The sequence below is a fragment of the Bombina bombina genome, chromosome 7 (genome assembly GCF_027579735.1).
Source record: "Bombina bombina isolate aBomBom1 chromosome 7, aBomBom1.pri, whole genome shotgun sequence".
Lineage (NCBI taxonomy): Eukaryota > Metazoa > Chordata > Amphibia > Anura > Bombinatoridae > Bombina > Bombina bombina.
The window spans coordinates 140,842,656-140,867,566 of record NC_069505.1 but is presented as its reverse complement, the minus strand read 5'-3'; the positions used below and the strand labels follow the sequence as shown (position 1 = coordinate 140,867,566).

The 24,911-nt window shown below is 36.6% G+C and overlaps 1 protein-coding gene across 3 annotated transcripts in view; it reads right to left on the bottom strand.

Annotated features, from left to right (window-relative positions):
* Window positions 1–3,032: 3,032 nt before the first annotated feature.
* The window catches only part of LOC128666014 (neuron navigator 2-like), a 127,292-nt gene continuing 105,413 nt past the window's right edge, over window positions 3,033–24,911 (bottom strand). For all 3 annotated transcript variants that reach the window (XM_053720364.1, XM_053720365.1, XM_053720366.1), the window contains 10 exons: window positions 24,172–24,269; window positions 22,160–22,255; window positions 14,949–15,117; window positions 13,564–13,799; window positions 13,212–13,366; window positions 13,042–13,113; window positions 12,194–12,390; window positions 10,395–10,513; window positions 9,448–9,651; window positions 3,033–8,282 (listed from right to left, as the gene is read on the bottom strand). In XM_053720364.1, coding sequence (XP_053576339.1) covers window positions 8,157–8,282; window positions 9,448–9,651; window positions 10,395–10,513; window positions 12,194–12,390; window positions 13,042–13,113; window positions 13,212–13,366; window positions 13,564–13,799; window positions 14,949–15,117; window positions 22,160–22,255; window positions 24,172–24,269 — 1,472 coding nt within the window. In that variant the 3' untranslated portion in view covers window positions 3,033–8,156. The remainder of the gene's footprint in view (window positions 8,283–9,447; window positions 9,652–10,394; window positions 10,514–12,193; window positions 12,391–13,041; window positions 13,114–13,211; window positions 13,367–13,563; window positions 13,800–14,948; window positions 15,118–22,159; window positions 22,256–24,171; window positions 24,270–24,911) is intronic.

The window sequence follows — 24,911 nt, the reverse complement described above, 5'->3', positions numbered from 1 at the left end:
ATGTAATGAGTATATCTCATATATTAGTTCCACCTTTTAAGTTGCATTAGTGAAACAAATGAACTTTTGCACGATATTCAAATTTTTCGAGTTTCACCTGTATTGCAGTAAGGCCAGCAGAATACTTGGTTGTATAGGTAGAGGTATTTGGAGCAGGAATAGTAAGGTTCTTATTCCACTTTACAGATAACTATTTAGTCCTCATCTCCAGTACTGTGTGCAGTTCTGGAGGCCATGGGACCAGTTTATCAATGTCTGTCCGACATGATACGCTGTATCGCATCATGTCCGACAGACATCGCTGAATGCCGACAGCATACGCTGTTGGCATTTAACATTGTACAAGCAGTTCACCAGAACTGCTTGTGCAATGCAGCCCCCTGCAGATTCGCACCCAATCGGCCACTAGCAGGGGGTGTCAATCAGCCCGGTCGTATAGGATCAGGCGGATTACAGACCACAGCCTCAGAGGCAGCGGACCAGTTATGGAGCAGCGGTCTTAAAGGGACACTGAACCCAAATATTTTATTTTGTAATTCAGATAGAGCATGCAATTTTAAGCAATTTTCTAATTTACTCCTATTATCAAATATAAATCAAAAATAAAACTTACAAAGAAAGGCTCAATGACCTAAGTATGAATAGCTTAGAGGAGAGAAGGGGAAGAGGTGACATGATAGAAACGTTTAAAGGGACATAACACTCATATGCTAAATCACTTCAAAGTGATTCAGTATAACTGTAAAAGGCTGACAAGAAAATTACCTGAACATTTTTATGAAAAAAGGAAGATGTTTTACCTAAAAATGTCTTCATCTCACAATAGTAAGTGCTTAGTGAACAGTTATCTTTCCACTACTGTTCAGCTGTAGGTTAAAAAAAACAACTAATGCCAATCAGCAATGTTGAGGTCATGCTTTGCTACACAGAAAGATGATAATGACATACACTGTGGGAGATAAGCATAGGGCTATCCTACAAAGTAATAAGCTTATACTTTATAGGAAATATGTGCAGACTTGTTAGGCCTATAGTTCTTTTCTGCTTTTAAAATCTATGTTTCTATGTCCTTCTGTGGGGGTCTTCCTCTTTCCAGTTCTGGGTCTCCTTCCACTGCCATTTGTAGGCGATTATCATACAAATGGCAATCACCTACCTAATGTATTTACAGTAGCTTTAAAGGAGCCCCTATCCCCCCAAAACAGCACACACACAATACTCCTTACATGAAAGAGCAGGTGTCTCATGTCTCTTCAGGTAGGAGGTGATTGCCATATAAATGGAATAGTCTTCTTTGTGCATTTATGGTGCTCTGGGTTTTAAAAGGTATCATCACACTGAAAAATTAATTCCCAGGTGTTTATCAGCAAATCACAAGGGCAAAAATGAACACCTAAAATAACCATATGAAACAACATTATGGGATTGGGTATCCTCTAAGTTGCCCTCCAAAAATGCACAGATAACCTCAAATTTAAAAGCAATAACATTGCTCTTTCAAACGAGTGGTCCTATGACTATCAAACTGCCAAACGATTTTCATAACAATGACAAATACTTCACAGCATTGGTTCTATTTTGGGGTTCTGTTTTAAAGAGGCCTTTATTACTCTTAAAGCATAGAAATACACAATATGATCAAAACTATGTGGACACCTGACCATCACACCTATATGAGCTTGATGGGCATAACATTCCAATACAAGTGCCATTAACAAAGTTGGCTACCTCTATGTGGCTGTAACAGCAGCAACTGTTTTGCTAGCCTCCTTTTGTTGCTTTGTCGATACTAGTCTCATAGATCAATGTTTCTCTGAAATAATGGGGGAAAAAATCCAGAAATAAATGGGAGAACTGGGTGAGTGTAATAAAAAATGTGTGTATATATATATATATGTGTGTGTGTGTGTGTGTGTGTGTGTAAATAGTTATGGATTTCATTGTAGTCCATATACCAGGGTGCAGGAACAGTTGAACAATAAATGTTTAATACTTTCTACAAATCCAGTGAGTGCATATTTCTTCACTATTGGATTATATATATATATTATTTGTATGATTACATATTTATACCTACTCAATTTCTGCAGAAATTAAAATGAGATACAAATATTTTATCTTATGAATGATATTGAATTATTCATTTTTATTGAACTGAACAGGTATACAAATCCTACATTTTGGTGTTTTGGGAAGGTGAACTGATGTTAACTGTGGAACAATGAGAAGTGTGTTTGAAATATTTAGGATTTTTTTTTTCTTTTTCATATCTTGCATTTCAGATGTTGTTTTCCCATAATATGGTATTAATAATAAAGTTATTTTCTAAATATGATTGGTCTGCTGAAACAAATGAGGTAAATACAACATGTATTAGAGAGATGTGAAATGACAACACTGAAGGGTTTAATTTTGAATTTCACACCTCTTTAATGTCTTACATTTTAATGTTATTTGATATATTTAATATTATTTCATTTTATTTTTTATCTTTGGTTAATTTGTTGTGGTTGGACGCAAAAAAAAATTCTCAAGCCAACAAAACACCTCAGTATACCTGTGCCACATAATATAGGGTAGTGTATGGTATTGCCAAATTAGTGTCAGCTCTGATATGATGAAATAAAGTACAGGTATACCTCACTTTACAGCACTTCACTAATAAAGCGCTAATATGGAGTTGAAGTTCAAAGGAGTTTCAAAGGATTTTGAAACATTACCGTACTCATCGTGAAATTGCGAGAAAGGCGACTGGCACCATTTTGTTATGCGCAGTTCAGTCTGTTTACAGCATTGCAGTACAGTCTATGGGGCCAATTTATCAATGTCTGTCTGACATGATATGCTGCAGCGAATCATGTCCGACAGACATCGCTAAATGCTGACAAGATATGCTGTCGACATTTATCATTGCACAAGCAGTTCACCAGTTCGGTCCCTAACCCCCTGTATGAGCGAGTTATACTTTAACTGTAAACCTGTATATTCAAATGACAGATATTTATATAAATGAAAAATAAAAAAAACAAATCTGAATAAATAAGCATCAATTTTATTTAGCTATGAATAATTTAAGACTGGTACAATCATTAGTTTTTTGTTTTTGACACAAAGCACGATCTGATTTGACCATGCATGATTTTATATAATAACAAAATTTAAAAAAAAAAAGAAAATCAGAAATAATCAAGGCAGAAACAATAGTACACAAAATACTCAATTCCTAATTCTTTGTTTAAAAAAAGACTAGAAAATGTCATAAAAATGCAGCAATTTAATCAACTATTTACAGTACTATGTTACAACGAGAAATTGTACATCTTGTAATAAACCGCTCCAATGTAAATTATCAGAGCAAATATTAATATTGTGCATGATATTAACAACTAAATTATGAACACAAAGACATATACACATCAAAACCCAAAATTTACAGATAAGAGCAAAAAAATAATAATAATAAAATGCTTTTATATTTTTAATGCCTTTTCTAATCTCGCAATTCTTATATAGGAAGCGTTATGGACTTCCTTTGAATGACAACTTCAGTGTTGCATAGAATCCGATGATGAATATTCCAGAAACGACAGGCCAACTTGTAAGGAGACAAGTAGAAGAATAAAAATAGCGATTGCTCGGTAATGACAACCAACCTTTTGTATACAGTGCCTTTCATAAGTCTCATATATATTTATAGGGACATTATAATCAAAAAACAATTTCAATTTTGTAAAAAATACATTTCAAAACTCCTGTACAATGTACTAACTCTTTACCCAAAACAAAATATTTATTGCGATGTACACCCTCTTGTTTTTGTCCTCTCTACTGCTACATAATGTGTGGCACCATAGCTAGTGTGAAGCACACATTAGCATACAAAGTAATACAAAGAAACAGCAATACATCTTACAATTCATTTGGTAGAGAAAGAAAATGCTAGTATGGTAATATGCATAGGCAGTTGTTAGCCCCTTGGCTGCCAGTCAGCTATCTAATGCATGGCCGTCCTGTCCTATAGCCTAGGGGGTCGCTGCTTTTTATACCAAACTCCAGTTGATTTTTAACATTAAACAGTATATGAGGGGTGCACTTTCCATCTTGCATTTAACAACAAGTAAAGAAATATGTTTTGTGAAGTTTAGTAAACACATTAAACAACTACACGTCCCCTGATTTTCCAGTTAGTGTACAAAAGTGTTTTTGTCAAGACAATAAAGATATCCTGTACTACAGTCATGCCTGACCTACATGATAACATATTTACTAAACTTCAAATCATTTGTCCTTCATTAAAAACAATATTTTAAGATTTTTTAAATATTTGTTGTTGTTTTTTTAAAACTGACTTTGCGATATCTTCTAGTAGGCCTGAGTTTTAAGAAATATTTACAGGCTTAGAAAATGGATGTTTTGAAAAGGCATAGGCAAAAATAAAATGTGACAAAAAAAACCCAGGCAGTCCTGCTTCCTGATACTTATGCAATAAAACATTAAATGTGAAGTAGCGCAAATTGGTGGTTTTGAAACCAATTCAACTTGTGTGAAAGCTACTAACATAAAAGTTCTATTTATGTACAGAATTGCAACAGCTAGAAATATAGATTATCAGAATTACCAACGATATGAAATCAGCTGTCATTTTCAGCCATATTCACAGTAGCACATGTCAACGCTGGGAGGAAGAATCAGTTTATTGTCAAAGAAAAAATGTATTTAAAGAAAAATTCTATTTTAGTGATTTTTTTTTTTAAGATTAAACGCACATAACGATTATCAAAGAACATTGTTTTAGTTAACAAAAGAATATGCATCATATAAATGTATGAAAAAAGTATTTGTCACATTTAATAATGCAGACATCTGACTTCTAGCTGAGGAAGTGATAGAGTAAGATATTTGTTTTTTAAAAAAAACATACTTTTTAATTCAGCACTTGCTGTGCTCAGTCTTATATAAAATCTACAGAAAAGGCAATTGAAACTTTACAAGCCTGGATTCATTAAAGCTTACTGGGGCTGCGAGCTAGCTTATCACAGAACTCAGACGTAGCCCTAGCAGAAGCAATAAGGGGCTAAACCGAGACACTGCAAGCTGCAAGAAAATGCAAGGTTTGACATGGCTATAACCTCACTGTTTTAAACATATAATTAAAATGCACTGACTATTGTATTTTGATTTGCATTTGCCTCTAGTTTTGTATAAACTACATTTTTATCAGTTTAGACAGAGTGTATTGTACTTCATCCTGGCAAGTATCAAATAAGTAACTGTGAGAGAGATATTCGAATTGTGCAGCCTTTAAAACTTGTATTCAAAAACACACACTTGTTATAAAACACAAAGATCAAAAGTCTAACGTGCATTTCAGTTCTATATTGTACTTTATAATGTAGAAAATACCCCTAGGTACTCTCTTAGTAGCACCTTGTAGTCCCAGAAAGCTTTAGTAAATCCAGGCTTCAGGGTCAGTTGTTTGAAGTAGAAGTTACTCAGTGCAGTCTTAGTTTAAAGACCTGGGACTGCAAGTCTTTAAAAAAACTTATTTTTGGCTCAAAGCCCAGTGTTTGTACAGCAAACCATTGGAAATGTGTCATTATTTCCAGTAGACAGCATTTGTGAGGTATTGTACTATAAATTCTGAAACAGTTCTGCTTACTGTCTTAACAAATAATTACAGCCATGATGAATATATCTGTATAACAGGGTATTGTCCAGGAGCCTAGAGCTGTCTTATTTCCCCTCCTTATTTGACAACAACAAAATAAAATAAAAAATACATCAGGAACATTCATATCAATCAGGCGACTGTGTTCATAAATATTACATCTTAGCCCTATTCTGAAAACAACTGAATGCAGCAATCATGTAATAACTGTACAAAACAAGTAAGGCATCCCAATGCAATTCAGCACCATAAAAAGGAGAGATTACGGCTTGCACACCTGATGTTGTTTCTCAAGTCTTACCTGAGGTACTGCTGCTGGCAGCCAATAAAAATCATACGTAGCTGCCTCCCTGCCAAGCGTAAAACTTAGTGAGGTGGTTGTGCTGCCCAACAAAATGGCAAATCTATACACTGCCCGTGTGCTTTAAGGAGGGAAATTAGACAACAGAGGCTACAGCTGACTTGGAGCCCAGAAACATGACTTATAGTCTAAACCCATGAAAATTCTACTCTTGAATATCACAATTAATTAACGGAATATTACTGGTACTTCAAATGTTTGGGATCTATGTATCAGGTGACAAATAAATGCCATTTTGTGTTTTATTTGGAATGTAGAATGGTCTTGTTCATCGTTGGCACTAAAATGCCTTCATTCAATTATTTAAATACAGTTCAATTATTAAACGGATACAGAAGGCAAAATGAATATTTCATGATTCAGAGAGTTTAAAATAAGATTTCCAATTTAATTTTATTATCGGATTTAATTTCTCTTTGTTTATGTTCAGCTCCTTTCTGTGAAAGAAAATGTAGATATACTCAGGAGCGTATATATATGGCTGTTGTGTTTGCAACAATGTAAAAATGTTATACATATTGTTTTTAAAAAACTAACGTACGTACTTCTGGGCCTACAAATCAAGGGAGTTAAGTTTCAACAAATTAAACCAGGAAAAAAAGGTTAATTTGATAACACATCTAAACTGGAAAACAATTCTAAAATTATATATGCAATTTGAGTCATGAAAGTTACATTTTTACTTCCATGTCCCTTTAAAGGGACATGAAACCCACATTTTGATTTAGAAAGAGAATGCAATGTTAAACATCTTTCTAATTTACTTAGATTATCTAATTTGTTTTATTCTCTTGATATTCTTTGCTGAAAAGCATATCTAGATATGCTCAGTAGCTGCTGATTGGTTGCTGCACATAGAAGCCTCGTGTGATTGGCTCACCATGTGCATTGCTTTTTCTTCAACTAAGGATATCTAAAAAATGAAGCAAAATAAATAATAGAAGTAAATTGTAATGTTGTTTAAATTTCTATTCTCTATCTGAATCATGAAAGAAAGATTTTGGGTTTAGTGGCCCTTTAAGTACATTTGTCTGCTAGGTAACCCTTCTTCCGCCAGTGTAGAGTTATGTTCATTGGCTAATTTAAATTACAAATTAAAATGTCTCACACTTTCAATGTAAATTTAGACAAAAATATTTGAAGCACAGAATGTTTTGCACCAATAAGAATTAGACCTAACCCTTGTTACTAGTACTTTGACTTCATAAAAAGCCTGGTAACAATTTTTGTCTTTTCAACTGCATAGATTGGGATGGTATTAATTCCTGGCACACATATTATATTAGAGAGGATTTTTTTTTCTCTTTAGACCAAAAAGAGATTTCACATTTCAATATGACACAAGAGACTATATATTCACATTCTTAACAATACATCTCCACAACAAGTTATGTATTTTTTATATTATGTAATTAGAATTAAGAACAAATTAAAGAGCAAATCTCTTCTATGATTAAGCCCATATTCCACAATATCTTCTCAATGATTTAAATCAATGTATATCATTTCAAGAGTTCTCTTGTAAGTCGACAATTCAATTTTTGAAGAACATATCTCTTGGGCATGGGAGGGGAAAGTTGGGCATTTCCCTGCAATGCACCACATACTCGCCCACCCCCCTTTGTCAGAGGAAAACGCCATAGCCAAGACAACCGTTAGCACCGTTGCTATCTGAAGCTGAGGTTATTGTGTCAGGCTGGTGTGACCAGCACCCCTGTGTGTGTGTGAGTTTTGTGAGTGAGTGTGTGTGTTTGGTTTAAAGCAGCAAAGGCAAGTGAAACATCTACTTTCCTTCTGGACAGTGCACGGCACAATTTTGCTTATATTATTTCTTTCACAATATTTAGAACTTAAAACATCTTCAGTGTTAAAGGCATGCATGCCTGTATCAACTAAACATAAGGAAGTAGCAGTAGTGCAGTTTGTATTCTTACACATTATTAAACAAAAAACAAAACTAGTCCATAGGGCGGCCAGCACCCACACTAAGGTCAAATAAAAGGTCCAGTACTGGCAGCTGCCAACTCCAGAGTCGGACGCCTGCTCCTATCACTGGTAAGAGTGTCAGTGAGCCGTCCTGCATGTGCAGGACTGAAGAGGAAGCAACTCATTGCTGTCACTGTAGAATCATAGTGTGGATTCGAGGGATGAATCCAGGATGTCATCATGATGACTGTTACTGTTTGAGTCACTGTCGTAGCTCTGGGGACTGGAATAATTTGCTGCCTCTTGTAGCCTCATAAGCATATTCATCTGCAAGATAAAAATACCAGCAAGTGAAAAAATGTTGTGATAGTGAAACACGTTATCAAACACAGAAGGTCAAATTTCAAGAACTGTTGTGTGTTTTTAACAAAATTCTGCTGCGATAAAAGCCTTATACATTCTTAGTCTGTTTTTCCTTCAATACCATTCACAAGCTTTACAGATCATAGCTAATTATGGGCCAGATTTCGAGTGGAGCGCTAACAGTTATGTGCGAGCGATAATTGGTTTATTTTGGGTGTTTGTCGTGTCGGGTTTTTCACTCGTATTACAAGTTGAAAGTCAAAACGATACGCTGTATAGATATACACAAATATACACAAATATTTTACATTCCAATGTTCTCTATATAGCAGAATATGTTCTATGTATTTTTAAATAGATATTCCTATATATATCCATATAAATGGAGAGAGAGAGAGAGAGTGAATTGGAGCCCTTTGCACTGAAGTAGATGAAAACATGTAAAAGCATATTTATGCAATATTCATATTTAATAAAGTATTATAGTGTGTATTTACTGTATATATTTCACATTGCAATGATCTGCATATAGCAGAATATGTTTGCGCGTGAGAAGGGTGTTTTTTCCCCACTTTATTGCTCCATTGACTACTACAGGTGAATAGGTTATCGCACATGTAATATTGTTACTTCGTTTTTTTATGTGTGTTGGGTTAGCACACGAGCGATAACTTTTTACTTTCAACTTGTAATATGAGTGCAACCCGACTTTCAAAAAAAGCTTACTTCTACAGCAGTTAAAGCTAAAGCGGAAGCATTAAATAGCGCTCCACTTGTAATTTGGCGCTATAAGTTTACCTACTTTTTTAACACCTTTAAACCAATCAGGAGCAGAAGTCACATATACCCACCAATCCCTGACTGCTTTTTTTGCTTAAGAGCTGCAATGCTTGTGGCACCTGAGTAGTACTTTACCTATGTGTTTAATCCATTTGTGAGGGTTAAACCCATAGTTAGCTACGATCAGTAAGGAAAAAAATGACATATTATAACAAATAATAGCATGTCACTTTTGCATTAGAATGTCCCGTTAAAAATGACCTTTTTGTGTAATTGATCTATGGGTTTAATGCAACTTTTAAGATGAACAGTCTGTAGTCCAATCCAATTAAGAGTTAAAAAAACTTACCAGAGGGTCGCCTTCTACGTCGCTGGGTGGGACCGGTTTGCTGGATGTTCCTTCCCGGGGCACAGAGTACCCATCAAAACCAACGTCTTCTGGTCTAAGCTGAAGCAGAGGGGGCCATTCATGCTGTTGCGGTATGGCAGTCCATGGATAGGTTTCCATAACCCATTTAGCTGGATCTTCCCAGGGGGCTCTTCTGCCATACAACTGGTGTGTAAGAAAAAGGAAACTTATTGAAAGTTCAATACAACAAAATCCCTGTTTCTACTGAATTGTAAGTATTAAGTACTAGAAGAATTTACCATAAAAAGTTTGTTTCTCGAGAGAAAATACAATAAAGCTTAGCAATATAACAAGCGACAAATAACACTTTCTAACTAGACATCCCTTTAAAATGAATACAGTAAGTCTAATATATATATAGAAGGTATGCACTCACTGGATTAGTGCAAATATAGTGCTTTATTGGCACATCAAAAAACAACATTTGCCTGCACCCTTTGTTTAAGTGGGAGTTCGCTCTATTTTGTACACATATATATATTTCACATGTGCACACTTCTGGGACTATCTCAGTATACTCTCATGGTCAGGAGCTAAGTTTTAACAAAGGATAGAAACAGAAGGAGGTAAATTTGACGATAGAAATACATTTGATCATTCAAACACTGCCCTCTCTTTGCACCGGAGCCCTCCATGGCTGCCAAAAGGTTGATAAATCTAATAACAGTAGCAATGCAGTGCGTAGATTTAGTCACTGCACAGCCGCCCTCTCTGGCAGGAGAGGAGACGACAAATTTAGTTACAGTAGCAATGCATTGAGAACACTCAGTCATTGTCCTCGTTCTGCATTAGAGTCCTTTATGGCAACTAAATAGTTAATGCTTGTGACAATACTTATCTCCAATGATTTTTTATCATTAAATGTAAATTTCTCAAGAGACTCTCACCTGCAGTCCTTCCCTGACAGCTTCTAGAAGATAGGGTATTATAGAATAATTCCACAAATCTGTAAACCACACTCTTGAACCATCAACATCTATTGGGCAGGAAAGGAACAGACGTGGTCCTGTACCAACAGAAAGGTGCAAGAAATTAGAAAAAGGCTACACAAATCATCAAGAAAACCTTCTATCACAGCAAATGTATGGTATAATGGGCAATTCATTTGTGCTTTGCATAGCATAAAATATGTATTACACTGCCCCCACCTGGCTACTTTAGATAATGCCACCAGGCTGGCAACATTCCCAGGGCAGAACACTGATAGTGCTGAGAATCCTCAGCTTAGTGCGTCAGAGGTTTGGGGTAAATCGTAAGACACAATCTGTGATAAAAGTAGGTTTTTATAACACATAATAAAATAAGTAGTTTCTGTTAATATAATGTTCATTTGTCTTTATTGATCTATGTCTCACAATCCCTGTATTTAAACAATGTTGTTATTATCAACAGATGATAAAATTAGAAAAAATTATAGTTACTTTTAATATATGAATACGCATGGTTAACTTAAAGGGATACTAAACCCAATTTTTTTTCTTTAATGATTCAGATAGAGGAGCAATTTTAAGCATCTTTCTAATTTACTCCTATGATCAATGTTTATTCTTTCTCTTGTTATCTTTATTTAAAAAGCAGGAATTTAAAGCTTAGCACGGACCATTTTTGGTTCAGAACCTGGGTTATGCTTGCTTATTGGTTAGCCAAATGTAAGCCACCAATAAGCAAGCACTATCCAGGTGTTGAATCTAAAATGGGCCGGCTCCTAAGCTTTACATTCCTGCTAAATAAAGATAGCAAGAGAATGAAGAAAAATTGATAACAGGAGTAAATTAGAAAGTTGCTTAAAATTGCATGCTCTATCTGAAAGAAAACAATTGGATTTAGTATCCCTTTAAGTATTTTTAATATTTTCTCCAATATTATTCATTTAGTTGACAATGAAATTTTGTAAACAAGCTAAGGGTTTAATAAAGTTTATGACAGGGCACAAAAATGAAACTTTAGAGCAACAAGATCCATGAGTTCAGTAAACAGATAATTTGCACACAAAACCTTTAAATTCTTTATACAATCTTACAAGAGAGTATGTGCAATATACATATATAATACATATATAATACATATATAATGGACATATACACATGTTATGTCAGCAACACTTTGCCATTATGATTAAAGGCATCCACAGGAGGGGGTGTAGTGTTTTAATGTGAAAAACTGTCTCTTTTTCGTGCTTCAAATGCACAAACAATGTATGTGTTTGAGCACACTGGGACATATAGCTAAACCAATCAAAACAGTCATTTTACTTTCATCAAATATTTCAGACTTTGATTGGCTGAAATGAATCATAAGACTTGTGTTAGTAGAGAGCTTTATGGGATAAAAACCAATAAAAATAAAATGTTATGCAAACATACCCAGACTGCACCACACCACAAAAGGATAACGGCCAATCAGTGGCTGCAACTGGTTGCACTACAACCTCTGATTGCCTGATCCTTTAGGGTGAAGCATAGAAAGGTAATTTTATTTAGGAACCTTTAGATGAAAAGCCCAGTGGGAAAATACACTGCTCTACTGATAAAGTTTATTTTTGTATGTAGGCCTTTCTGGAAATCTGTAATTATACTGTGTTTTAAAAAGCTAAAAAACATATATATACTTTTTTAATATAACGTATAACACCTCATTATGTTCATAATGCATGATATGAATCCAATCCAATACAAATGGTGCTCACCAATTGTCACATCAGAGGAACTGTGAGCTTCTAGGAACTTGTTGAGATGTTGCCAAACCTTTGGTATCCAGTCAATAACTTTAATTAATTCTGCATTTCTTGTCCTGCAGGTTATTTCTGTCTCAATGAGTTTTCTTCTGAGGTAGCGCCCGAGAAATCCCTTGACTGGCTCAGTATGATTTGCGCATAGCACCCACCTGCAGGACGGCACAGAACAACAACATTTACAGCTTTAAATGGACATTACAACCTAAAGCTACTAAATAATTAATACGACCAAAGGAAAATGTAGTAAAAGCCTGTTAACCAACCGAATGCCAAAGCCACAGAAAAAATGCTTAAAGGGACACTGAAGTCAAAATAATCTTTTATGATTCAGATAGAGCAGCAGTTTAAAAACACTTTCCATTATCCATTATCAAATTTGGCACAGCCTTTTTCTATTCACACTTTCTGGGGAACAAGATTCTACTAAGCATGTGCACTAGCTCACAGGGTATACGTATACCAGTTTGTGATTGGTTGATGTCTGTCACATGATACAGGGGCCGGAAAATGGGAGAAAAAAATAATTTGTCAGAAAAAAATATCTACTGCTAATTTGAAACTCAGAGTAGGTGTTAAATCATTGTCTTTCTAGTTTGCACGTGTTAATTATGCTATTGTACTGCATTGAGTGGTCCTTTAATCCTTTTGCGTAGTCTGTTTATCCCTGTATGCAGATCACAGTTTAGTAAAGTGAACCTCTAAAGTATTCTGTGTAAATCTCTCTCTATATCACAAAGTTATCAGTCTAGAGAGTAATAAACATCAAAACAGTCTGATAAATAGAATGAAAAATAACGTACCTGAAATTGTGATGGAGTTGGAGGTTTGGCGTAGACGAAGTGGCCTGGTTCATTGTCCCAATGATGTATGGACTGAAGAAAACACAGAGGAATTAGTTAAGATTCATTAAAAATTAAGAGACAATTCTATAAACCTAATCATGGTAACTAAATTGATAATCTGGCCTTACCATTTGTGATATTTGCAGTTCAAAAGTCCATTGAATATCTCTCCCAGGGAGCTAACATGGTGCAAGTTGTCTAAAATAATGACAAGTGGCATGTCTATGGCATTATTCTTACTGTTGCACTGATCAGCCAGGTTGGAAAGGTACTGCCGAAGTTCCTGACAATAAATAATGTACAAATATTGTTAGATGCCAACAAAAAAACGTCTGCTTTTCCTGTACAGAGAAATGTATTTTATGGTATTCACCAAGCCAATTCTAAAATAGATATTATAAAGAATAATTTAATTAAATAAAAAGGATTAGGCCAATATTTAGTCATTGTTATTGCTCAGCTGTATATCCCTGTATGTACCTTGCTGGATTTATGATCTACGTTGAAGGTGGCAACAGATCCATCTGAAAGTTCTCTTCCCTCACGCAGCACCATGTACTCAGAAAGGCGATTCGCCAGGTAGGTTTTACCAGTTCCACTAGGCCCTGACAAGATAATTCTCCTGTGTTCCATGAGAAGGGAGACGTACCGCTGTAATATAGGCTTTGGAATAAGAGTCTCAAAAACCAGGCAATCCAAACTGTTCTCGGAGAGCCCTAAAATAAAAGGAACATTACAAAAATGAAAGGACCATTAAATACAGTAGAACTGCATAATTAACATGTGCATAATAAAAAGACAATTTAATAACACCTAGTCTGAATTTCATGTGACAGCTATCAGCCAATCACAGACTAGTATACATATACACTGTGAACTTGAGCAAATGATTAGTAGGAGCGGGTGCCTCAGAAAGTGTGCATTTCAAATAACTGAGCAAATTTGATAATGGAAGTAAATTGGAAACTCTCTTAAAAATTGCACACTCTATCGGAATCATGAAAGTGTAATTTTTACTTTAATGTCCCTTTAAGAGCAACCTAACTACGTATACGTCCAAGGTGTGAACTTGTGAACTTGTTTAAATGTATCTTGTATTACATGCTACAAACGTTTGTAAATCCTGAGGAATGCAATGCTTAAAGAACCATTAAACTTGACATTTCAACAACTCAAAAAAAGTTTCATTATTGCACTATATATTCATTATTTATTGTGCAACCTTTTGCTGTAAAATACATCTAAAAATTGTGCTTGTTTGAATTTCTACCATGGAGGCTTGGGTTAATACTTTAAGGCAATTTATGTGGCTTTTGTTTACTTTCCCCTTACTCCCTGAGCTTCTGAGGTGTCACAAGCTTTTAAAAGGTAGATTATCAATTTTGCATCAACAATCATGATAGGAAACTCATTCTTTGTAATAATAACTGAGTTGCAGGCTACCCCAATCTGCACATGTGCAAACAGAGTTTGTGCTATATCCGAATATTAGTCTCTGATTGGTTAACAGGGGTTCTTTTGTTCTGAGGGACACGGAAATCAGTAATAAGTATAAACATAAAACAATATACTCATTTGACAAAATAAAGATGCAGATTTCATTTCAAAATTATTTTCAGATATGAAGGTTCATAACCATGTAGTTTACAATTTGTGTTTAATGTCCCTTTAACAATGTATTGTATCTCTCTTGGGGTTATCCCTTACCTAATACATAATTCCTGAACCCAACTTTATTAACAATCCATAACCATAGCCCAATTCCTAACCTTAGTGTCTGCTTCTTTATTATTTGTTATTATTTTAACATAAATGAAATACATTTTTCTCATTTCAAGAAATAATTATAAAACTAAAGAGATTACCTTTGACTGATACCGAGATGGTATCATTCTCACCCACAAGATACCCACAAGGCAGCAATTCTGGTGTCTCTGCATTGCTTGTGCGTTTGATGTCACCAATACTATAACCAACAACGCTGTCTGAGTTCAAGCCCAGCTGAGATACGGGATCAAGATGAGTGATGTATTCCTGTAAAACATAAATAGCAAATTATAGAAGGAAAACCAATGCCAAAAATAGAATACAATGTGATCACTATATCAACTATATATGAGGTTTGCATATTTAAAGGAACATAAAATACACATAAAAGGATAGATTACAAGTGGAGCGCAAATATTGCTTTCCACTTGTAGTCTGGCTCAAAAATGTTTAAGAGTAATAAAAAAAACATAATTTATGCTTACCTGATAAATTTATTTCTGTTGTAGTGTATCCAGTCCATGGATCATCCATTACTTATGGGATATTCTCCTTCCCAACAGGAAGTTGCAAGAGTTCACCCACAGCAGAGCTGCTATATAGCTCCTCCCCTAACTGCCATATCCAGTAATTCGACCGAAAAAAAGGAAAAACCATAGGGTGCAGTGGTGACTGTAGTTTAAATGAAAAAATTACCTGCCTTAAAATGACAGGGCGGGCCGTGGACTGGATACACTACAAGAGAAATAAATTTATCAGGTAAGCATAAATTATGTTTTCTCTTGTTAAGTGTATCCAGTCCACGGATCATCCATTACTTATGGGATACCAATACCAAAGCTAAAGTACACGGATGAAGGGAGGGACAAGGCAGGAACTTAAACGGAAGAGACCACTGCCTGAAAAAAATCCTTTCTCCCAAAAATAGCCTCCAAAGAAGCAAAATATGAAGTGCAGACCAAGACGCCGTCTTGTAAATCTGTTCAACAGAAGCCTCATTTTAAAAAAGGCCCAAGTGAAAGCCACAGCTCTAGTAGAATGAGCTGTAATCCCTTCAGGAGGCTGCTGTCCAGCAGTCTCATAAGTTAAACGAATTATGCTTTTAACCAAAAAGAAAGAAAGAGGTTGCTGAAGTCTTTTGACCTCTTCTCTGTCCAGAGTAGACAACAAACCAAGTAAATGTTTGATGAAAATCTGAAGTAGCTTGTAAGAAAAACATTAAAGCACAAACTACGTCCAAATTGTGTAAACGACGTTCCATCTTTGAAGAAGGATTAGAATACAAGAATGGAACAACACTCTCTTGAGTGATAATCTTGTTGGAGACCACCTTAGGTAAAAAACCCAGTCTTGATACACAGGACTACCTTATCCGTACGGAGGACCAGATAAGGAGAATCACATTGTGAAGCAGATAACTCGGAGACTCTACAAGCCGAGGAAATATCTACCCAAAAGGAACATTCCAGGATAAAAAGTTTGATATCTATAGAATGAAAAGGTTCACACGGAACTCCTTGAAAAACCTCAATAATCAGGTTTAAGCTCCATGGCGGAGCCATAGGTTTAGACACAGGCTTGGTTCTAACCAAAGCCTGACAAAATGCCTGAACGTCTGGAGAATCTGCCAGACGCTTGTGCAAAAGAATAGACAGAGTAGGAATCTGTCATTTTAAGGAACCAGCTGACAACCCCTTTTCTCAAAATCATCTTGGAGAAAAGATAGTATCCTGGGAATCCGGACTTTACTCCATGAGTAACCCTTGGATTCATATCAATAAGATATTTATGCTATATCTATGTTAAATTTTGCTAGTGACAGGCTTTCATGCCTGTACTAAGGTATCAATGACTGACTTGGAGAAGCCATGTTTCGATAACATCAAGCATTCAGTCTCCAGACAGTCCATCTCAGAGAAGTTTAATATAGATGGTTGAAAGGACCCTGAGATGGAGGGTCCTGTCTCAGAAGCAGAGATCATGATGGAAAGAATGACATGTCCACCAGATCTGCATACCAGGTCCTGCGTGGCCACACAGGCGCTGTTAAAAACACCAAAGCAGTCTCCTGCTTGATCTTGTGTAAAGGCCTCCGGAGGGAATTCCCCACTTCCCCGTGAGAAAAGTCTGACGACTTAGAAAATCCACCTCCCAGTTCTCAACACCTGGGATATGGAGAGTTGATAGACAAGAGAGAGTCTCTGTCCAATGAATAATTTAAAGATTTCTAACATCGCTAGGAAACTTCTGTTCCCCCTTGATGGTTGATGTAAGCCACAGTCGTGATATTGTCCGACTGAATCTGATGTACCTCAGAGTTGCTAACTGAGGCTAAGCCTGAAGAGTATGGAATATCGCTCCCAATTCCAGAATATTTATTAGAAGGAAGGTTTCCTCCTGAGTCTACTATCCTTGAATCTTCAGGGAGTCCCAGACTGTATCCCAACCTAAAAGGTTGGCATCTGTTGTAACAACTGTCCCATCTGACCTGCGGAACGTCATACCCTTGGACAGATGGACCCGAGATAGCCACCAGAGAAGAGAATATCTGGCCTCTTGGTCCAGATTTAAGAAGGGGACGAATCTGTATAATCCCCGTTCCATTGACTGAGCATGCATAGCTGCAGCGGTCTGAAATGTAGGTGTGCAAACGGTACTATGTCCCATGCCGCTACCATTAGGCCGATTACATTCATGTACCGAGCCACCGAAGGGCGCGGATGGAATGAAGAACACGGCAGAAATTTAGAAGCTTTGACAACCTGGACTTCGTCAGGTAAATTTTCATTTCTGCAGAATCTATCAGAGTCCCTAGGAAGGAAACCCTTGAGATTGGGGATAGAGAACTCCTTCCTTGTTCACTTTCCACCCCTGCGATCTCAGAAATGCCAGTACTACATCCGTATGAGGCTTGGCAATTTGAAGGTCAATGCCTAAATAAGGGGCCACTTCTAAAGATTCTTGGGACTGTAGTTAACCCAAAGGAAACAGCAACAAACTGGTAATGCCTGTCTAGCAAGGCAAACCTGAAAAAAAGGATGGTGATCCTTATGCATCGTTATGTGAGGATAAGTATCCTTCCAATCCATTGTAGTCCTCTATTGACTCTCCTGGATCCTAGTTAAGATGGTACGAATAGTTACCATCTTAAATGATAGAATTCTAAGGAATTTATTTAAGATCTTTAAATCCAAAATAGGTCTGAAGGTTCCCTCTCCTTGGGAACCACGAACAGATTTGAGAAAAACTCTGACCCTGTTCCTGTCTTGGAACTGGATGGATCTCGTACACAATGTAAGAATGCCTCTTTCTTTATCTGGTGTGCAGATAATTGTGAAAGGTAAAATCTCCCCTATTTGGAAGGGGAAGCTTTGAAATCCAGAAGATATCTCTGGGATATAATTTCCAATGCCCAGGATCCTGGGCATCTCTTGCCCACGCCTGGGCGAAAAAAGAAAATCTGCCCCCTACAGGATCCATTACCGGATAGGGGACCTTTCCATCATGCTGTCTAAGATGCAGCAGCAGCAGGCTCCTTGGCCTGCTTATCCTTGTTCCAGGTCCGGTTGTCTCCAGACCGTCATGGACTGAGCAAAAGTACCCTCTTGATTTGCCTAAAAGGAAGTTGATGCCACACCTGCCTTGAAGTTTCGAAAGGCACGAAATTTAGACTGTTTTGGCCTTTGATTTGGACCAGTCCTGAGGAAGGGCAAGCCCTTTTCCTCCAGTGATATTAGTAATGATCTCCTTCAAACCAGGCTCTAATAGGGTCTGTCCCCTGAAGGAAAGTTAAGTAGCTTATTTATTAAAGTCACAACAGCTGACCATGAGATAAGCCATAGCGCTCTGCGCGCCAGTATAGTAAAAACTGAATTCTTAGCCGTTAGTTTAGTCAAATGAACAAAGGCATCAGAAACAAAGGAATTGGCTAGCTTAAGTGCTCTTAGCTAGACAAGTATATTCATCCAATGGAGTCGCTACCTGTAAAGCCTCATCCAGAGACTCCAACCAGAACACCGCAGCAGCAGTGACAGGAGCAATGCATGCAAGGGCTGCAGGATAAAACCTTGTTGAATAAACATTTTCCTAAGGTAACCCTCTAATTTTTTATCCATTGGATCTAAAAAAGCACAACTGTCCTCGACAGGGATAGTGGTATGCTTAGCTAGAGTAGAAACTCTTCTCTCCACCTTAGGGACCGTCTGCCATAAGTCCCGTGTGGTGGCATCTGTTAGAAACATTTTTCTAAAAATAGGAGGGGAAGAGAATGGCACACCTGGTCTATCCCATTCCTTATTAATAATTTCTGTAAACCTCTTTAGGTATTGGAAAAAACATCAGTACACACCGGCACTGCATAGTATCTATTCAGTCTACACAATTTCTCTAGCACTGTGATTGTAACCCAGTCATTCAGAGCTGCTAAAACCTCCCTGAGTAACAAGTGGAGGATCTTAAGCATAAATTTTAAATGTAGAAATATCGGAATCAGGTTAAATCATCTCCCCTGAGTCAAAAATATCACCCACAGACTGAAGCTCCCCTCAGCTTCTGCATATTGTGAGGCAGTAACAGACATGGTTCTTGACGCATCTGTATGCTCTGTATCTATCCCCAGAGCTATCTCGCTTTCCTTTAATTTCAGGTAGTCTGACTAATACCGCTTCCAGAGTATTATTCATAACTTTCGCCATGTCTTGTAAAATAAACGCTATAAGCGCCCTTGATGTACTAGGCGCCATTTGAGCGTGAGTCCCTGGAGCGGGAGTCGAAGAGTCTGACACGTGGGGAGAGTTAGTCGGCATAACTTCCCCCTTGACAGAATCCTCTGGTAAAATAAACGCTATGGGCGCCCTTGATGTACTTGGCGCCATTTGAGCGTGAGTCCCTAAAGCGGGAGTCAAAGGGTCTGACACGTGGGGAGAGTTAGTCGGCATAACTTCCCCCTCGACAGAATCCTCTGGTGATAATGTTTTTAAAGACAAAAAATTATCTTTATTGCTTAACATGAAATCAGTACATCTGGTACACATTCTAAGATGGGGTTCCACCATGGCTTTTAAACATAATGAACACAGAGCTTCCTCTATGTCAGACATGTTAGAACAGACTAATAATGAGACAAGTAAGCTTGGAAAACACTTTAAATCAAGTTAACAAGCAAATATAAAAAACGTTACTGTGCCTTTAAGAGAAACAAATTTTGTCAAAATTTGAAAAACGAAATTTTTACAGTATATGTAATAAGTTAACAGAGCATTGCACCCACTTGCAAATGGATGATTAACCCCTTAATGCAAAAAACAGATAAAAAAAACGACAGACGTTTTTTAACAGACACAACAAAGCTGACACAGCTGAGCTGTGGATTACCTTCCCTATAAACGATTTTGGAAGTCTTTTTAGCCCTTTAGAGATGTCCTGTAGTATTCATGGGACTGCTGAGGAAATCTGGATGATTCATTTTGTAATTTTAACTGCGCAAAAAAAAGCGCTAAATTAGGCCCCTCCCACTCATATTACAACAGTGGGAAGCCTCAGTTAACTGTTTCTATGCAGAATTTAAGCCAGCCATGTGGAAAAATTAGGCCCCAATAAGTTTTATCACCAAACATATGTCAAAAAACGATTAAACATGCCAGCAAACGTTTTAAAACACATTTTTATCAGAGTATGTATCTCTATTAATAAGCCTGATACCAGTCGCTATCACTGCATTTAAGGCTTTACTTACATTACTTCGGTATCAGCAGCATTTTCTTAGTCAATTCCATTCCTTAGAAAAATATTTTACTGCACATACCTTATTTGCAGGAAAACCTGCACGCCATTCCCCCTCTGAAGTACCTCACTCCTCAGAATGTGTGAGAACAGCAAATGGATCTTAGTTACTTCTGCTAAGATCATAGAAAAACGCAGGCAGATTCTTCTTCCAAATACTGCCTGAGATAAACAGCACACTCCGGTGCCATTTAAAAATAACAAACTTTTGATTGAAGAAATAAACTAAGTATAAAACACCACAGTCCTCTCACGACCTCCATCTATGTTGAGGGTTGCAAGAGAATGACTGGATATGGCAGTTAGGGGAGGAGCTATATAGCAGCTCTGCTGTGGGTGAACTCTTGCAACTTCCTGTTGGGAAGGAGAATATCCCATAAGTAATGGATGATCCGTGGACTGGATACACTTAACAAGAGAAATTATGCAATGAACATTCATTAATTATTTGGTACTTTTTCCCCATAATTAGCCTTTGAAGTCTGTGCTTTAACAACTCTAATGTCTACGTTATTCTAAGGCATTAACAAATATGGATTCAGAGCCAACCATTACCCAGTAGAATTTGGGACTAGCCAATCATCTAGATGCAATGAGTTTATTACTTTATCCCATTGGTAAGACAATGTATTTTGGTCTCTTCCTTACAGTTAAAGATATAAGATATTTCAACCAGATTAGATCACACCAAGAACACGATTACTTGTACAGTGACCCTTAAGTGATAATTTTAAAAGGATCTACGCAAAAGATTTTCCACATTTACTTTAAGAGTTTTTTTCCTCTTTGTTATTGCCTGTGTTTGGCATTTACGGCAGTGATGTCACCATCTTGCTGCCTGTTTATCAGCTAGTGTAGAAATCATTGCATCTATGTGCCCATCGCGTGCAGGGACAGGTTAGCAAGGCTATGTTGTAAACGCTAGGACGTAATTTAATGTGAATACTTGTGTATGGGAAGAAAACATTGTCTGATGTCGCTAAAACATTAACGCTGAGTTTAATAACTTGCATGGCAAGGAGGCAAAATACATAACCAGATCGGACTAATTCTGCAACTCTTTGGTCTATTTTGTAGCTATATGATGAACAAAATGAGTGTATTTTAAAAATGTTCCATTCTCAGTTTTTTGGGGGTTAGTAAGGGGAAATAAAACCCAAAATGTTTCTTTATGATTTAGATAGAGCAGCAATTTAGCTTGTCAATTTACATCTATTATCTAATCTGCTTCATTCTCTTGATATCCTTTGTTGAAAAGCATATCTTGGTAGCCTGAGCAGCAATGCACTACTAGCTGATGATGGGTGGCTGTACATACATGCTTCTTGTCATTGTTTCACCCATGCTCCCCTAGCTCCCAGTAGTGCATTTTTTTGCTCCTTCAACAAAGGATACCAAGAAAATGAAGCAATGGAAATTTTTTAAAATTGTGTTCTCTGTCCCTTTAATAATAAATTAGTCTTCAAAGTGTAGCCCTATATTCAAACAAAGACACAACAACATTGGTTTGGTGAAGCTTAATATTTACCTTAAATAACCTTTTAACAACTCCGTCCAGAACGTCCCATTTAGTTTTGCCACCAACACCAATGCATCCAATCAGGAACAAGCGAGGTCTGCAATCCTAATGATAGAAAATAATATAATACTATTCAGATCTATTGTTAAATTATATTAAATGTTAATATATCAAAGAAATCAGTGTAAAGTTTTAGCTTCTATAAAGTATTGCACAACACCATGTTGTAACCTAGGTTTACCTTAGTTTAAAAGCCTGTTCTCCTCATCTTATCTCCTCTGCTGAAGATAGTTAGGGACAGTTATAAATGAGCTGATAAAACTAAAAATGTCACAGGGTTTTTATAAATATGACTACAAAGGGTTTATTCTTCGAAAGATCATTTAAAACAAACAAACAAACATATTAAACACATTCCTGTGATAATAAACATCATAAGGGTTGGTATTAGCTGTTTTTTCTGTGCATTGAACTCATTTTGCCTTTATATTTTTTTTAATTTCAAGCACCACCACATGAGGGCAGCATTTTTCAACTACAGAACAAAATAAAGTGGCACTTTTTCCCTCGACTATTTCAGTAATGTGTCCTCTAATGTGTAATCAGTTAAAGTAAAAATTTACAAATTCATGTTTGTAAAGAAATAAATGATGTGATTAGTTAATGTTTATTTTAAACGGGTAAACACCTCTATATACAAAACAAAATGCTCACCCACTTATCCATTTTACCTGCTGGAGTGTATAAAACTGTTTACAGATAACTACTTTATCTTTATTTTGGCATTTTAAAAAGCTGATTTTCCTGTTGAAACCTCCAACTATATTAAACATTTCAATACTGCGGTAATGATGTAAACAAGAAGCATCATAAGAAATCAACTGTGCAGTGTAAATGAGAGAGAGAGCCCAGCCCTATTTACGGGGTGTTTCTACATCAGCTTTGAATACAAAGAAATCTATTTGCTGCTTGCCTGAGTACACCGTCTCTTTAACTGATAAATAATAGTAATTACAGCCCAATTAAAGGGCCAGAAAACTCTACAATATCTACAGTATCCTGCGTATGCAACAACTCTACTTAAACATGTTAAAGGGACAGTACACACCTTGTAATTACAAGTTATTTTCTGTTGTGTTACTATAACATATTTCAGCTAAGTCTCAATGTTTTAAAATAAATTAGAATCCTTTTTCACAGCAATTAGTTTTAAATAGCAAAACTCCACCCATTATTTTATTGGGAGGCGCAAATCTGTGATTTAGTCTGCAGACAACAAGGCTAGTTACTGTCATAAAGTTTATATAAAGTGAATTGTTTTCCAGTTGTTATTAAAGGGACAGTATACACAATAAGGGACAGATATGTAGCAACGCTCCCCTTTTAACCAAAATATTTTAACATGTTTAGTTGCTGCTTTGTCATATAGATGACATAATTTTTTTTGTGACCCTTTAATAGGTCTCGGTTTATCAGACTATAAGGGGTGAAAGGGCGAGTAGTCCCCAACATAATTTAAACCAGAAGCTCTGATGTTTCAAGAGGTACTGTGGCTGCCCACTTATCCTAGGTATCTCAGCAATAAGTGTAGGGGTTACTGGGGTAGATTCATTAAGGTTCTCACCAGCCTCTCTCCAACCTTTCCAATGTCTTTGTTATTCTGCAAAAAAACGCAACTTTAATTCACATATTGCTCCATTCCTTAGTAAATGTGCTTCTTATAATACAGAGATTGTAGAAGCTGGAGAAACAAGAGACGGTGCCTAGTGAATCTATTCCACTGCCAGTGTTTAATGGTCATTACTCAGATTGCCTTACAGTGCTGGGTAATAATATGGCAGGACAGGTTTTTGTTCCATACATGACGATAAATGTTCCTGTTATCACCGGATAAGATGCTCTGTCTTATGAAAGGCGTTTGCTATGATGGGCGCTATACCTTATCTTTACGGCATAGGTACCAGCCGGTGCATTGCAGCTTCACACCCCAGTGATATATACACGTAACAGTTCCCTCTCACCTCTCTCCATTTCATTTCCTCCAGGAAGCTAACAACTATCTTGACGTGCCGGCCCTCCTTCCTCATGGTTCCATCACCCGCGTCATCCAGCAACATGTCTACCAATGGAAAATCTACATTACAATAAAGTACGCAGCATAGAAACAAGGAGGTTCCTAGCCCTGGGTCATTACATTATTCTGGTAGTTTCCCCAATGGTAGGAACATAGCAAGAATGCCTACATGGTTCTTGTTGTACAAAGTATGTGCAAATGATATGCAAACATGGGTCTGTTCTTATGTGTATATGTGCCTATCTATAGGAGTTCTATGTATACACCTGTGTATAGGAGTTATTGTATACATGTGCCTATTTGTGAGTATATATATATAAACCTAGCTATAAAAGTTTTATGTACATACCTGTTGTGTATATGAGTTATTGTATACATGTGCCTATTTGTGAATATACAGTATATAAACCTAGCTATAGAAGTTTTATGTACATACCTGTGTATATGAGTTATTGTATACATGTGACTATTTGTGAATATACAGTATATAAACCTAGCTATATAAGTTTTATGTACATATCTGTGTATATGAGTTATTGTATACATGTGCCTATTTGTGAATATACAGTATATAAACCTAGCTATAGAAGTTTTATGTACATACCTGTTGTGTATATGAGTTATTTTATACAAGTGCCTATTTGTGAGTGTATATAAACCTAGCTATAGAAGTTTTATGTACATACC